The sequence below is a fragment of the Mustela nigripes genome, chromosome 5, assembly GCF_022355385.1.
Source record: "Mustela nigripes isolate SB6536 chromosome 5, MUSNIG.SB6536, whole genome shotgun sequence".
Classification (NCBI taxonomy): Eukaryota; Metazoa; Chordata; class Mammalia; order Carnivora; family Mustelidae; genus Mustela; species Mustela nigripes.
In genome coordinates, this window is record NC_081561.1 from 80,884,746 (window position 1) to 80,898,797 (window position 14,052).

Below are 14,052 nucleotides of genomic sequence, written 5' to 3' on the forward strand. Positions count from 1 at the left end.
TTCTTAAATTCTAAAATAATTCTTTGTTGAAAATAGTTTTTTACTCAATCTTACCAGATCATAGTCCTTAATAAATGTATATGTCAAATTCATCTGAGTTGTTCACATTTGTGATGTGATTCTTTTTTTTTTTTTTTTGAAACAGTTAATTCTGAAGAAATTGTCAGGAACCTCAGTGTAAGTATACAGTGTCCTACTACATATATGTAAGGTAATAGAATGTCCTTAAAATCTGGGTTGGAAGAAATGTATATTTCTGAGCCCAAGCCACTTGTCATTTATTTATGAAACCCTCCATTGACATCATTTTACATGCATATCGGTTGCTGTTATCTTAGGTGTTTCCATTTGCAGTTGTTGCGCCTCCAGGAGATTAGTCTGGGGGGCTCCTGGTTTTCACTGAGCGGGCTGATGGTCCCTGCAAAAGAGCCATGCCAGGGAGCCTCAGGCTGCGCCGCCTGTCACATGTTTTAATTGACTTAATATCAGAAAATAGGGAATCATGAACACTTACCGTTCTGTTCATACAAGTAAGAAAAATCATCCCTTCACCCTCCAAGTATAATTGCAACTGCTTTTGATTGGTTCCCACATTCTGGGTTGTGAGTAAAGGAGCAAGGCAAACTCCAGATACCTAGCTTAAAGCCATCTGGGCTTTTCAAAGTGACATTCACTGCTCCTGGAGAGACCTGACGAGTTCTTCTTAAGTATAGTTTTAATAATTCCGTATTTAAGGCATATTCCCAAGTATATTATCTATTACCTGAGATTCATGACCCTATCATTGCTTGGGATGGGGCTAGGTTTCTTTAAGTATAGGCGGCAATTACAGTAAAAAATGTTAAGATGAAATGTGAATCATTGAAAGTGAGGAAAACCCAGAGGGAGCAGTGTTACTGTCTCCTGGGACCCACAGCACGTCTGATGTAGAAATGACCATTAGCGAGGCCCCTGGGAAGCTCAGTTGGTAAAGCGTCTGCTTTCTGCTCAGGTCAGGTCATGATCCCAGGGTCCCGGGATAGAGTCTTGCTGGACTTTCTGCTCAGCGGAGAGCCTCCTTCTCTCTCTCCCTCTGTCTGCCACTCCCCAGGCTTGTGCTCTCTCTATCTCTCTCTCTCTGTCCAATAAATGAACAAAATCTAAAAAAAAAATTTTTTTTAAGATTTTATTTATTTGGCAGACGGAGATCACAAGCAGTCAGAGAGAGAGGAGGAAGCAGGCTCCCTGCTGAGCAGAGAGCCTCATGTGGGGCTCAATCCCAGGACTCTGAGATCATGACCTGAGCCAAAGGCAGCGGCCTAACCCACTGAGCCACGCGGGTGCCCCTAAAAAATTTTTCTTGAAATGACCACTAGATCAGCAGTTCTTTAGTCTTAATCACTCCTTTTTTCTCTTACACCTTCTGATACGCTGATCTTGAGTACGCAGGGTAGGCAACCTCACCCCATGCTGGTGAAACGCAGAGAGGCTGTGTGTCCATGCTGATTGGAGGGGCACTTGGGAATTTTCAGCATGTGGACTCTCTAAAACCACATATTGTTGTTCTATCCTCATCACCTCACTAGCCCTATAGCTGAAGCCGTGTTGGTGAGGAGGGGAAAATCTCTAACAATTCTGATGGTGCAGGGAATTTACCACAGGCTTTGGAAACCCATTACCTGGCACTGTAAGAATAGGCTGGGCCTGGAGCCACAGAACCCTGAAGGAATGGACCACCATTTCTTGAAGTCATCTGTTATTCCCAGGAAATACTGCATTGGCAGTGCAATATATATTCCTGGTAATGCTGGTCCCTGGTCCCGTACTGAGCTTTTATTGGACAAACATAACCAAACATGAACGGGTGGCTCTTTAGCTCAACAGTATTGTGGCTGCATGACAGAAAACAATATCAACTTTGTTCTTAGATAAAATGACCCAAGTTTTCCCAACTTTAGAGTCTTCAGCCTAAATTCTCAAATGCAAAGTATAACCCCATTCTTCCTTCAGAAGTTGGCAACATGCCTCCCATTTCCTTGGGATTTATTCTGGCTACATACCAGCTAGGAGAGTGTGACTGACATGTGACTTTCGGTCCTCAAGGGTACAGTCTAGTTCCATGTATCTTTGAGGAAGCTGTGTACCCAAGAGCTGCCATAGAGTACTTGGCCTGAATGTTACAAAAATATTGACTTCTGAAGGAAGTAACAATGGGGGTGCCTGGGTGGCTCAGTCAGTTAAGCTTCTGCCTTCAGTTCAGATCATGGTCTTCGGGTCCTTAGATCGAGCCCTGCATTAGGCTCCCTGCTCAGCGGGGATCCTGCTTCTCCCTTTCCTGACCCCTGCTCATGCTCTCTTTCTCTCTCTCAAATAAATAAATAAAATCTTAAAAAAAAAAAAAAAAAAAGAAGAGGAGGCCTAGTAAAGATACTAAACTAGGCAAGAAAAAAAAATGGCCAAAATAAGTGTGCAATAAATAATTTCTCTTCCCCTGGGCGCCTGGGTGGCTCAGTGGGTTAAGCCGCTGCCTTCGGCTCAGGTCATGATCTCAGGGTCCTGGGATCGAGTCCCGCATTGGGCTCTCTGCTCAGCAGAAAGCCTGCTTCCCTCTCTCTCTCTCTCTGCCTGCTTCTCTGTCTACTTGTGATCTCTCTCTGTCAAACAAATAAATAAAATCTTAAAAAAAAAATCTACTCTTTAAAAAAAAAAAAATAATTTCTCTTCCCCTTTTCATCCTATAACTCTCTTGCTCTATTGTCCATTTTCCTTTTTAGTTTTTTTGGTTCAATTTCATGGTGTCTTTTTTTCTTCTATAAATTGAGCACAAAATAGTAATGAGTACAGACAAAGTATTTGTGAGATGATTGAGACTTAAATAAAATGAAGAAGTAGAAAAAAATTTAATTTCCCCATATTCTTACCTGTATTTTTTTTCTCTTGTTTCTCAAAAAGGTCATGAGGGAGAAAAAGTTCATTTTTAGTTTTAGTTCTTGTCTCCTCACTTTTTTTTTTTTTTTAGCTCTCTATGAGTTGCATTTTTATACAGTTTTTTTTTAAAGATTTTATTTATTTATTTGACAGAATTGCAAGTAGGCAAAGAGGCAGGCAGAGAGAGAGAGGAGGGAGCAGGCTCCCTGCTGAGCAGAGAGCCCCTTGTGGAACTCAATCCCAGGACCCTGGGATCATGACCCAAGCCAAAGGCAGAGGCTTTAACCCACTGAGCCACCCAGGCGCCCTGAGTTGCATTTTTACACAGTTTTAAAATATGCCACCAAGTTACTGCAGTAATTATTAATTATTTAATTATTAAGGAAACATTTCCCTCTAGTTAGTAAGAGATCCATGAGTTTTAAAGATAAAGAAACTGTGCCAGGTATCAGAAACTTTTCATTTGATTTGAGAAGTAAGCAAATGTAGGTTATTTCAAGGGTAAATTGAATCCATTGAAAAAGGATTTTGGTGCAATTAAACTGAGTCTTAAAATTTTTAGTGATATTTACTGTGTTATGTAGTCTTCATATGTAATTTAAATTCAGAAGTTGTAATTGCTACTCGAAATATCAACGTAGCTAGTGTCTGTCAAAAAAGGAGGGGAAGTTTATGGTAAAAAACTTAGAACATCAAACACCAACTCATAATTTCAAGTCAACAACTTGCAACAGTAAAAACAACATAATTGGGAAATGTGACCACAATGATACGAGGTTTCATATTCTTATTTTATTTAAAAAAATTTTTTAAAAAGATTTTATTTATTTGACAGGGAGATCACAAGAAGGCAGAGAGGCAGGCAGGGAGAGAGAGGGAAGCAGGCTCCCTGCTGAGCAGAGAGCCTGCCGTGTGGGGTTCAATCCCAGGACCCTGAGATCATGACCTGAGCCGAAGGCAGAGGCTCAACCCACTGAGTCACCCAGGCGTCCCTCATATCCTTATTTTATAAGCCAAATTTAAATCCTCTTAATTTTAAAAAGTGCTTAATTGTCTTAGAAGATGTTATTGTTGAATTAGCTTGCATATTTTATAACTTACATGAAGAAAGAATTTACCTATTTTTTAGTGCCAGAAACCTGATCAGCATTTCAAACCCTATTTGACTCCTGATTTGCCAAAACGACTCCACTTTGCCAAAAATATTAGAATTGACAAGGTTCATCTTTTGGTGGATCGGCAGTGGCTGGCTGTGAGGTTTGTGCATCTATTCACTTGTCTTGTAATACTTTTAACAACCGCCTTTCAATATAGATTACCTTAATTTTTTTATAATTTATATTAACATATGTATTTTTTGCCCTGGGGTACAGTTCTGTGAATCGTCAGGCTTACAAAATTCACAGCACTCACCATAGCACATACCCTCCCCAGTGTCCATAATCCAACCACCCTCTCCCCCCACCCCCGCAACAACCCTGTTTGTTTCCTGAGATTAAGAGTCTCTTATGGTTTGTCTCCCTCCCGATCCTACCTTGCTTCATTTTCCCCCCACAACCCCCCACCCTGCCTCTCAAGTTCTTCATATCAGAGAGATCATATGATAAATGTCTTTCTCTGGTTGGCTTATTTAGCTCAGCCTAATACCCTCTAGTTCCATCCACATTGTTGCAAATGGCAGGGTTTTATTTCTTTACCTTAATTTTACCCTGCTATTATAATCCTGTGATTTTTTTTCCTGAGTATTGATATTTCCTTGACTTTTTACATGCCACCTAGAACTTCTGCATTTGAAACGCCTGTTCTTAGGCATTTCAGTCTTAGCATCCTAATCCTCACAAGACAGACGAGCAAGAGGAAGAAGACTGACACTGTAGACCGTTCCAGAAACTGTCAGTACCAGCACACCCGCACTCAGGTCATTTTAAGGTGGCAGACGGGATATAAAGATGATATCAGTTGTCCTGAAGGTTGGTAGTAAGTTATTGATTGGGTGGCTCCTTGAGATCGTTGTCTGTCATCTTTGTGGTTTTTATGAAGGAGCACCTTTATGGTTCTGAGGCCAAGCTAACCCATTGGTTAGCTTGGTCTTTTTTTTCTAGTTACTATGCATGTTGATTGTTGAGCATTTGTAAATTATAATTGTGTTTAGAGAAAATAAAAACCATTCTGAATCCCCTCATCCCAAGATAACCAATTCATTCATTGGTTTCACAAAATCATGTTTGTTTTTGTGTGTGCTGGGCCTTGTTTCAGGCATTTGAAGGATAACAGACAGGATTCTTGTCCAGTGATGAAGACTGATAATAAGCCAGCAAATAAATACATACACACTTTCTGGTAGTGCAACTAATGTTTCCTATCTCTTTGTTTCATTCCAGTGTTGTGGTGGTGGTGGTGGTTTTTGCATGTGCATATGTGGGTTTAAATGGAATCATGATCATATTTTCTGGCCTTATTTGTGTGCAGTGTAATGCCGGAGGATACAGAAGACAGTGGGTGTACAGACTCTGAAAGACATGTTTAACAAAGGGAAAATAAGGCAGTTGGGCTCTAATATGAGTGGGTACAGGATGAGGAACTGGGGTTTTGGCAAAACCTGTTCTAAGCAGTACACGGTTAGGCCAGAGAGTGTGCGTGCTCGCAGCTGACCACAAGATGGCGTTGGCCTCTCTCCTTGGGATTGGGGTTTCACAATCCTTTGCGAGGATGAGTGGCTTTATTGTACGGCTCACCATAGCATTCTCCAGAAGAACTAAAAAGACGAAGCTTTACTAATATTAAGTATATAAAGCTCTTAGTAATGTAGGCATGTATCATGCGAGCAAATATATGTCCAAATGTGGGTAAATGGCTCCACAAATATTTACTGTTGAGAGTATGAGATGGAAGAAATAAAGAGGTCACTGGTAACAAATGCAGAAGTGCCCATGCATCCTATAACATGACCGATCGGTTATAGAAGGAGAGTCCAGCCACCAGAATACCTCTGGGTATTACACATTAATATCTAGTCTCAAATTACGAGCTTTTTAAATGTAACCACTAGCAGCAAGATGTTCAAGGCTGAGGGTTCAAGACCCGCCTCCACACATAGACTGTGAGAACATAAACAAATTAATGTCTCAGGATTTCGTCTTCATCATCTGCAACACCAAATTAGCCTGGTTTTATTAGTCTCTTGATATTAAAGTAAACTCATTTATATCAAAGGGAAATGTTGCCGACAGCCCAAATCCGAGCCACCAAGGTGTCTCATCTGATCAAGCCCTGGGTTCGCTCTACCTCCAACCCTTAACACATGAGTGTCAGGCTGCCTGATCTCTACATTACAGTATGCTGTTTTTAGTTATAATGTCCGATATTTGATAGCTAGATAGATCTCCTTTCCAGAATTATAGCAAATATCATCGTTTAGTGTACTCTTTCACCGTCATCATCTTTATTTTGCCTAAAATGTGTTGGATTTTATTAATTTGAGGAAACCCAATTATTTGAAACTACAACTGAAGTATTGTTAAAGTGCTCCCTAAACGAACTTGAATAATAGCTTTTCATTTTATGATTGAAAAGTGACAAATACCTTCCAGGTACCTTTCTTTTTCTTCTTCTTTTTTTAAAAAAATCATTTTATTTTATATTATTTTATTTTAAAGATTTTACTTATTTGTCAGAGAGAGAGAGAGAGACAGCACAAGCAGGGGGAGCAGCAGATGTAGAGAGAGAAACAGGTTCTCTGCTGAGTGGGGAGCTCAATGCAGGAGTCTGTTGAAGGACCCTGGGATTGTGACCTGAGCCAAAGGCAGACGCTTAACTGACTGAGCCATCCAGGTGTCCCTCCCAGGTACCTTTCTAAGAAATGGGGGTAGACACAGTCCCCCACTAAGGATCTTTGTGCAGGAAAGGAGAAAGACAAGAATTGTAGTCAGTTGTTATAAATACTGCATGAGGATTGCTGCGTGAGGATCACGTACAAAATGCAAGGATACAAAAAGAGTGATTACACAGCCCAGGTGTGGATGTCAGAGAACATCAGAAGAAGCTTCCTGGTGGCTGTGATTACTGCTCTGGGCTTTGAAGACTCAGGATGGGATAGCTAAATGCTGTCACATGCAGCCAGTCTGCCTCAGGTAGTTGTGTAGTCTGTGCACTGCCCAGAAGCATTCAGCCAAGAAGAGAGGCAGTGAAAACAACTCTTGCTCAGCTCACTGAGCCCTGATAGGGGGCTATGTCTGCAGGAGGAAATGGACCACTTTACTCTGCTAGAAGGCATCCATCGGCTTGCTAAGCCTTGAGCACTGCCAGGCTGTATTCACAAAGGTGCTTCTTTCTCAAAATTCTCTACCCAGAGCAATGGGGCACCTTTTTCAAGCCAGCAGCTGCTCTGGGGCAAGGAAGTGTAGAAACAGGTTTCTGGGCTGAAGGACTGGATTCCAGCAATTTCAAATAGTTCTGCATCACTAGAGCCCTGGGAGAATGGAGTTGGTCTCTTCCTAAAGGAACTGTCATGACTAAAATCTATGACTTTTGACAGTTAAGGAAGCAGGACGTTGGTAGATACAGGGTGGCTAAGGTAAATATGTGGATATGAGCATTTGCATTTCAGAGAGCTCAGTGTCAATATGGCTAAGAGGTGTGTGTGTGTGTGTGTGTGCATGTGTATGTGTGTGGGTGTGTGTGTGTTGTGGGAAGACTCTGAAATTCACAGTCAGGATAACCACTTAGACCAATTAGGAACTTGGTTCAGGCCAGAAGTAACAAGGATTCGGCTGAGCACGGCAGAAGAGGAGAGCAGGGGAAGATGTGAAAGGGACTGTGCAGGTGCGTGGGACTTGGCAGCTGTCTGAAAGTCAGGAAAGAGGTCTTGCTCATCTCCAACCTGTGTCATTACTCAACTGAGGTGGAGAAACTGGCCTTGATTTCAACTTGACTAATTAGGCATGGAGAAGATAAAAGAGAACATGTTCCAGAAGATTTCATATGGTACTTGGAAGTTGAGCTTAACCAGAATAGATAAAATCAACTCATCTTTTCCCAATGCTGGCTTCTGTTTTTCCATATGTAATTTCCAGTCTAATGGTTGGAAAGCATAAACAGGACCAGTTGGAAGAGCGAGCCAATTGCTAGAATTTTCACTTGAGGACAGAAAATCGTGTTTTTCAAACACTGTTTTTTTTTACCTTTTACTTCCAAGTAAGTATTGACTTTCATATTGACTAGTTTCCTAACTGAGTTCGGTGAGAAGTTGAAAATATTAAATATTTTTCTGAAAATAAAAATAAAGGAAGGATCAACTTCAGAAAATTTTACCGATGACTTGATTCTAAAGACCTCTTTTCCCCTTTAATTAATGAATCCTCTAGCCTCCCACACAGAATTTAAAACTTAATTATCCCCATATAGTTCCAATAATCTGATGGAACCAAATATCACTGAAATAAGGATAAAAATATTTTTAAGCAACTCTTTCCTTCTGTCCGATATTTTATTGGAATTAACCAAAGTAATGAACTGGCACCTTGGGTAATTGAATTTGAATAGGACTCCTCCTGTTTTTCCCTACTCTTGCTAGTCCTTACCCTCTCCTTTCTTTCCTCTCTTGGGTAGAGATGAGTGTAGCCTGCTCAGTGTTGTGATTTATTTTTTAATTTGTGATTTATTTTTATTTAAGCTGAGTAGGAGTCATTTATGGCTGTTGTAAAAGTTAATTTTTTAAGACACTTAAGTCCTGCCTACGACATAAAAACAAACAAAAACACTGCGTGCATGTATTTGCTTGAGGAGTGGGAGGTAGGAGTGGGAAAGCAAATGAGAAAAATCTCTTAAGGCCAACTGTTGGGAAGAGAAGGCTTTTTTTTTTTTCCATTAGCGACCTAATTTGAACTCCTATGACATTATTGCTTTAAAAAAAAAAAAAAACTAGGTTTATTTGTTGCCATTTTGCCTTCATGTATAAAAACCAACTATGTATAAAATTGCTAATATTTCTCAGTTCAAATACTAAAGTATGAGAAGGTGGACAAAAGACTAATTATAGTTGAAAAGTCCTTCAAGTAATAAGGCAACAGCCTATGGAAGAATGGCCCCCAAATTAAAAATAAACTGAATTTATAAGATTATACTAGCTTCTTCTTACCAAGTGTTATAATTAACTTCTACTCCATATTGTTTATACTTTAATAGGAATCAATATTTTTTCCCAGTTTCAAAGACTTAATTCTAAAGTACTGAAATGCTTTAAGTAGCATCTTAGTCAAACTGTTCTGAATCACTCAGACATGAATTAATGTGTAAAGATACAGGTAAGCTAGAAGATAACTTTTTTATATTTTTAAATTCTTATTGATGTATAGCTGACACACAATCTTAACATTTCAAATTTTTTTTTTTTTAATCTATGCCTTTGTTTTTATCTTGTCAATGTCTAAGTGTCAAAGGCTTTTGAATTCTATTTATAGATTCTGGAATTCTCCTTCCTTCTCTCCTGCCATTCTGTTTGTTCCTCTATGGTTATGAATTTGAGCATGAAAAGAACTATGTTTATGCTGTTGTTGACAGAAAAATTTACTTCTATAAAAGCAGAAGGTACATAAAAATCCATTAAAGCTCAGGTTAAGAGTATGATTTCATATCCATGTATTTATTGCAATGTAACATTATTATTTCTTTAAAGGAGTAAAGCATATTCATCCTGTGGAGGAGGCAATCATGGTTATAACAACGAATTTAAGAGCATGGAGGTAACTTACTGCTTCATTTTTTTTTTTTTAAACAAATATTTATTGAGTAGCTACTTTGTGATAGGCAGTCTTCAGGGCTCTTGAATACAGCTTTGAACAAAACAGCTAAGGATCCCTGCCCTCATGAAGCTTTCGTTCTAACAGAGGAATATAGACTATTGGTGTTAATAATGTAGTATATTACTTGGTATATTAGGGGTAGGTACCATGGGAAATGAAAGAAAAGCAGAGTTGGCAGACATTGGGGATGTTTCAGCGAACCATGGGAGTGGTGTGCTATTTTACACAAGGTGGAGAGGGTGAGATTCATTATGATGTTTATACAGAGACTTGAAGAAGCTGATAGAATTTACCTTTCAAATATTCAGGGGACAAGTGTCCCAGGTTGAGGAAACAGCCAGTGCAAAGGCCTGAAGGTGGCAGTGTGCCTGACATGTTGGGGATGAGAGAGTCATAGGCTATTGGAAGGATGTTCAACTACGGCTGATTGGAGAGGAAGGAGTGAGGGTTCAACTGGGTATGTTATGTTCAAAATACTTATTAGGCATTCAAGTGGAGAAGTTTTATGGGCACCTAAAAAGAGTCTGTCTATGCAGAGATTTTAAAAATTTAAGTTTTAGGTGTGCAAATTAGTTTTAAAAGATACACAACTAGAGACAGTCTTCAGAAACTGAGTAAATATAGGTAGAAAGGAAGACCAAAGACTGAGCTGTAAGCAATTCTACTTGAAGAAGTTGAAAGAAAAAGAGTCACTAGCAAAGACACTTAGAAGTAAAGCCAATAACGAAGGAAGAAAACCAGGAGGAGCATAGTGTGTCCTGGAAACCCAGGGAAGAGACTGTTTGAATAAAGTATAACTGATATTCCCCCATAGGTAAAGCCTTAAGACTTTTCGCAACTGGCTGTCTTATCTATTTCCATTAATAATAACACACCCCCCCCCCCCCCCACACACATACACCCATCCTTCCCAATTAAAGAAAATGTTTTGGGCTCTTTCTGAATATACTGCCTTTTAACATTGTCATGAAGAGCTATAGATCCTTGTAAACATTTGAATAGTCTCTGGAGACCCAGAGATGCAGAATACTACTGGTATTTGATATTTGATAATTAAGCCAGTTACTATAAGGAACACTTATGCCTCCTGTTCTTTGCTGATTATCTTGGGAAAAAAGATACATGACACTGTTACCAAAAAATATTTATGTTTGACACTTTTTTCTAGTTATTTATAGTCTGAAAGTATTAGGTGTGTTATTCATAATATATTTAACAGGAATTAATTAAATGTAAATAAAAGTATTCAGGTTTCTTCTTCCTAAAAGTAGGGGGGAGATATATTTGGGAAATCAGTGGGTTAGTATAAGTTGTTAAAAAAAAAAAGTAGCATTTAGAGACTTCAACAGTTTTTGTCACTTAACATATTTGAACAATGACATGAAAGGACTGTGGAAAGAATATCTGGTATTATTTGATGAATTTGTAATTTGTACCATACATATGGTAGAATTGTGCTGACCCTGGTTGTCCGGTGTTGCTGGTTTCTCCTCATCTGTTGACATAAGAGGGGCTGTGGAAGCAGGTCCATGTAGCAAAAGTAAATACAATATAGATTATATTTGACTGGGATGGTTGGAATCCCAATCATAGGTGCAAATGATATAAAAATCATTTTCAAGAATTCCTCACAATAGCCTCAGACACAACTGGGGAGCTAGGACAGAGGGAAAATTGGGTCTTTGCCAACATCTGTTTTTGCGTTTAGATGGCATCTCATAACCATAAACTGTTGTCACTTAGGCTATCTTCTTGGCACATGGACCAAGTTTTAAAGAGAAGACTGAAATTGAGCCATTTGAAAATATTGAAATCTATAACCTAATATGTGGTGAGTAGATCTATTTACATTTGACACCAAAATGTGGATATAGTTCTAAAAATATGTATTTTGTAATGGGTAATAAATTGAATCCCAAAGATGGATGCTTTGCCCTAAGAAGACAGAAAGGAGAAACGATGAGAAGGAATCATCATCAGAATTATTCAGGCCTAAGAGTCAAGTCTTCCTGTTTGTTGCTAATGATAAACATTAGCTCTCAGGAGACCAGCTTTTCTGTCAGCTACTATTTGAAAATTTCATAAAACTTAGATAAATAAAATTACATTTCTAACTTCTCAAAGCAGGCAAAGAACTCCTAAAAGCTCAAGTATTTTCTTGTAATTATAGAGAAAAACTTACAGCATAAAAGGAGAAAAGGAAGTACTTTCTTGGACAGATGCTTTGGATTACACTTAGTATTTAAAAAGGAAAAAAAAAATGTTAAGAATTAGAGTTTTAGGGGATCTCCCCTACTTTTCTGCCTACATGCTTACTTCAGAGAGTTATACTACTAAATCATTTGTCTTGGTAAGGCAATGGGTAAGTTGTAATTTCACCTGGAGCTTTAGGAATTCTGACGTAAATACACTCAAAATTGTCATCCCTAATCTTGCCAAAGGCCTGTGGTGATTGAATATGACTTAGAAACCAAAGAGTATCCATTTGAAAATAATGTGTTGTAGCCTTACCAACTTTGACTCTCGTATCCCAAGCTGAGTTTGTAGTCAAGGATGCTGGCCCTTTGTGAGGAGGCTTATGTGGTCAAGGATGCTGGCCCTTTGTGAGGAGGCTTAGAAGGAACCAGATAGGATTTCAGCTCTAAGGGAGTTCTATTTGGTGGCATTCAGCAGGAACCACTTAAAAGACTGTGTTTTTAAAATATCTGTGTATTGGGTTGTTGTAGGGAAAAAAGTAGAAAAAGTGATCTAAATATTAGACAGAATTTATGAGTTAATTTTTAAAGGTATCTGTCCTTAAAGAAGTTTCATATAACTAAGTAAATATACTGTCAGTAAGATTGTAAATTAAATTCTTCAAAATTGTTCCTGATAAAAGTATAGCTTTTTATGCTAGAAAACCAGGATATGCTTAAGGAACAAAGTGACCATTTAAACAATGATACTTTTCTCTGGAGGAGCAGAAACAGTTCCTGAAGGTGTGTGTAGTAAATGTTCCCATTGTCTAGAAAGAGGAGGTGATAGAAACTATGGAAGGGGGGTGGAGTGAGGGAGCATGTGCACCTGGATGGTTCAGTAGGTTAAGCGGGTTTGGCCCAGGTCATGATCTTAGGGTAATGGGATGGAGCCTCACGTTGGATTCTGTGCTCCATGAGGAGTCTGCTTGGGATTCTCTCTCCTCCCCTTCTCTCTCTCCCCCTCTCTCTCTCCCCCTCCTTGCCACACCCCTAGCCCCAAAAGAAATCCCCGAGGGAAGGGACACTAACCTAAAGGCATATGCAATACAAGACCACGTTATAGAGGAATTTATTAAAGAAAGTTTTGTTTCCTTCCAAATGCTAGACAGGTGTTGCCTTTTAATTGAAAACTACTGTGAATTTATTTTTAAAAACAGATCTTCTACACATTCAACCAGCACCAAACAATGGCACCCATGGTAGTTTAAACCATCTTCTGAAGGCACCTTTTTATGAGCCAGTCCACGCAGAGGAAGTGTCAAAGCCTTCTGTTTGTGGCTTTACTACTCCGTTGCCCACAGATACTCTAGACTGTTTGTGTCCCAAGCTACAGAACGTAAGTAATAACTTCACATGTCCATAAGAATGTGAAGGGGCAAGTTGATCTATAACCAGGGTTATAATAGGGGTAGATGACCACCAGGTTTGTGTTCTAGTTCATATATTTACTAAGTAAGTATATGTGCTTTCTCTGAAGCTCGTCTGGAGATGAGAGATGCACTGAAAGATTAAGTATGTGACTATGCTTTGGAAACTGGAAAGCACTCTTTTGGACATTATTAATTCCCTTGTGGGCTAAGTGTCCTTAACCGTTCAAAGCAGTAGAATCTTGAAGCTGTCTTTGGTTTCCTTTGTAAACTTATCCTCTTACAGCTAGGGAGATTCTGACGCTAGGAGTCCTCCAACCTCTGAAGGCAAGGAATCAGAACAGGAGCTCAGAATCCAAGGACCAACCCTCCCTGTGAGAACCAGAGCACAGGGATGGGGGCTGGGATTCCAGGGTGGAATTGGAGGCCTGTTATTAGGAGTCGATCAAGTTAAAACCAATGTCAAGGTGCATTTAATGCCAGGTTAAAAATGTTGTAGAGTTAAATAAGTACCTGCTGCCTCGGTAAGAGTTACTCCTCATGGCCTGAAGGCACCTTTTTATGAGCCAGTCCATGAAAAGACTAGTCCTAGAGCAAAGACTTGACTTTCTCTAATCCTCAAAATAACATTACGCCACATAGATCAATAAGTATATAAAGAAATGCTGACCAAAAGAGGTTTTAAAGGACAAAAGTCCAGCCAAGATTCCCAATAAAAATCAAGTCCACAGCTTGATCAGA

General features: G+C 39.3%; 1 protein-coding gene across 1 annotated transcript in view; it reads left to right on the forward strand.

Annotated features, from left to right (window-relative positions):
• ENPP3 (ectonucleotide pyrophosphatase/phosphodiesterase 3) overlaps positions 1–14,052 on the forward strand; it is a 77,856-nt gene that overhangs the window by 40,451 nt on the left and 23,353 nt on the right. Inside the window, exons 14-18 of the mRNA XM_059400739.1 lie at positions 146–177; positions 4,037–4,164; positions 9,581–9,647; positions 11,451–11,538; positions 13,102–13,280. Of these exons, the coding sequence (XP_059256722.1) occupies positions 146–177; positions 4,037–4,164; positions 9,581–9,647; positions 11,451–11,538; positions 13,102–13,280 (494 nt within the window). The remainder of the gene's footprint in view (positions 1–145; positions 178–4,036; positions 4,165–9,580; positions 9,648–11,450; positions 11,539–13,101; positions 13,281–14,052) is intronic.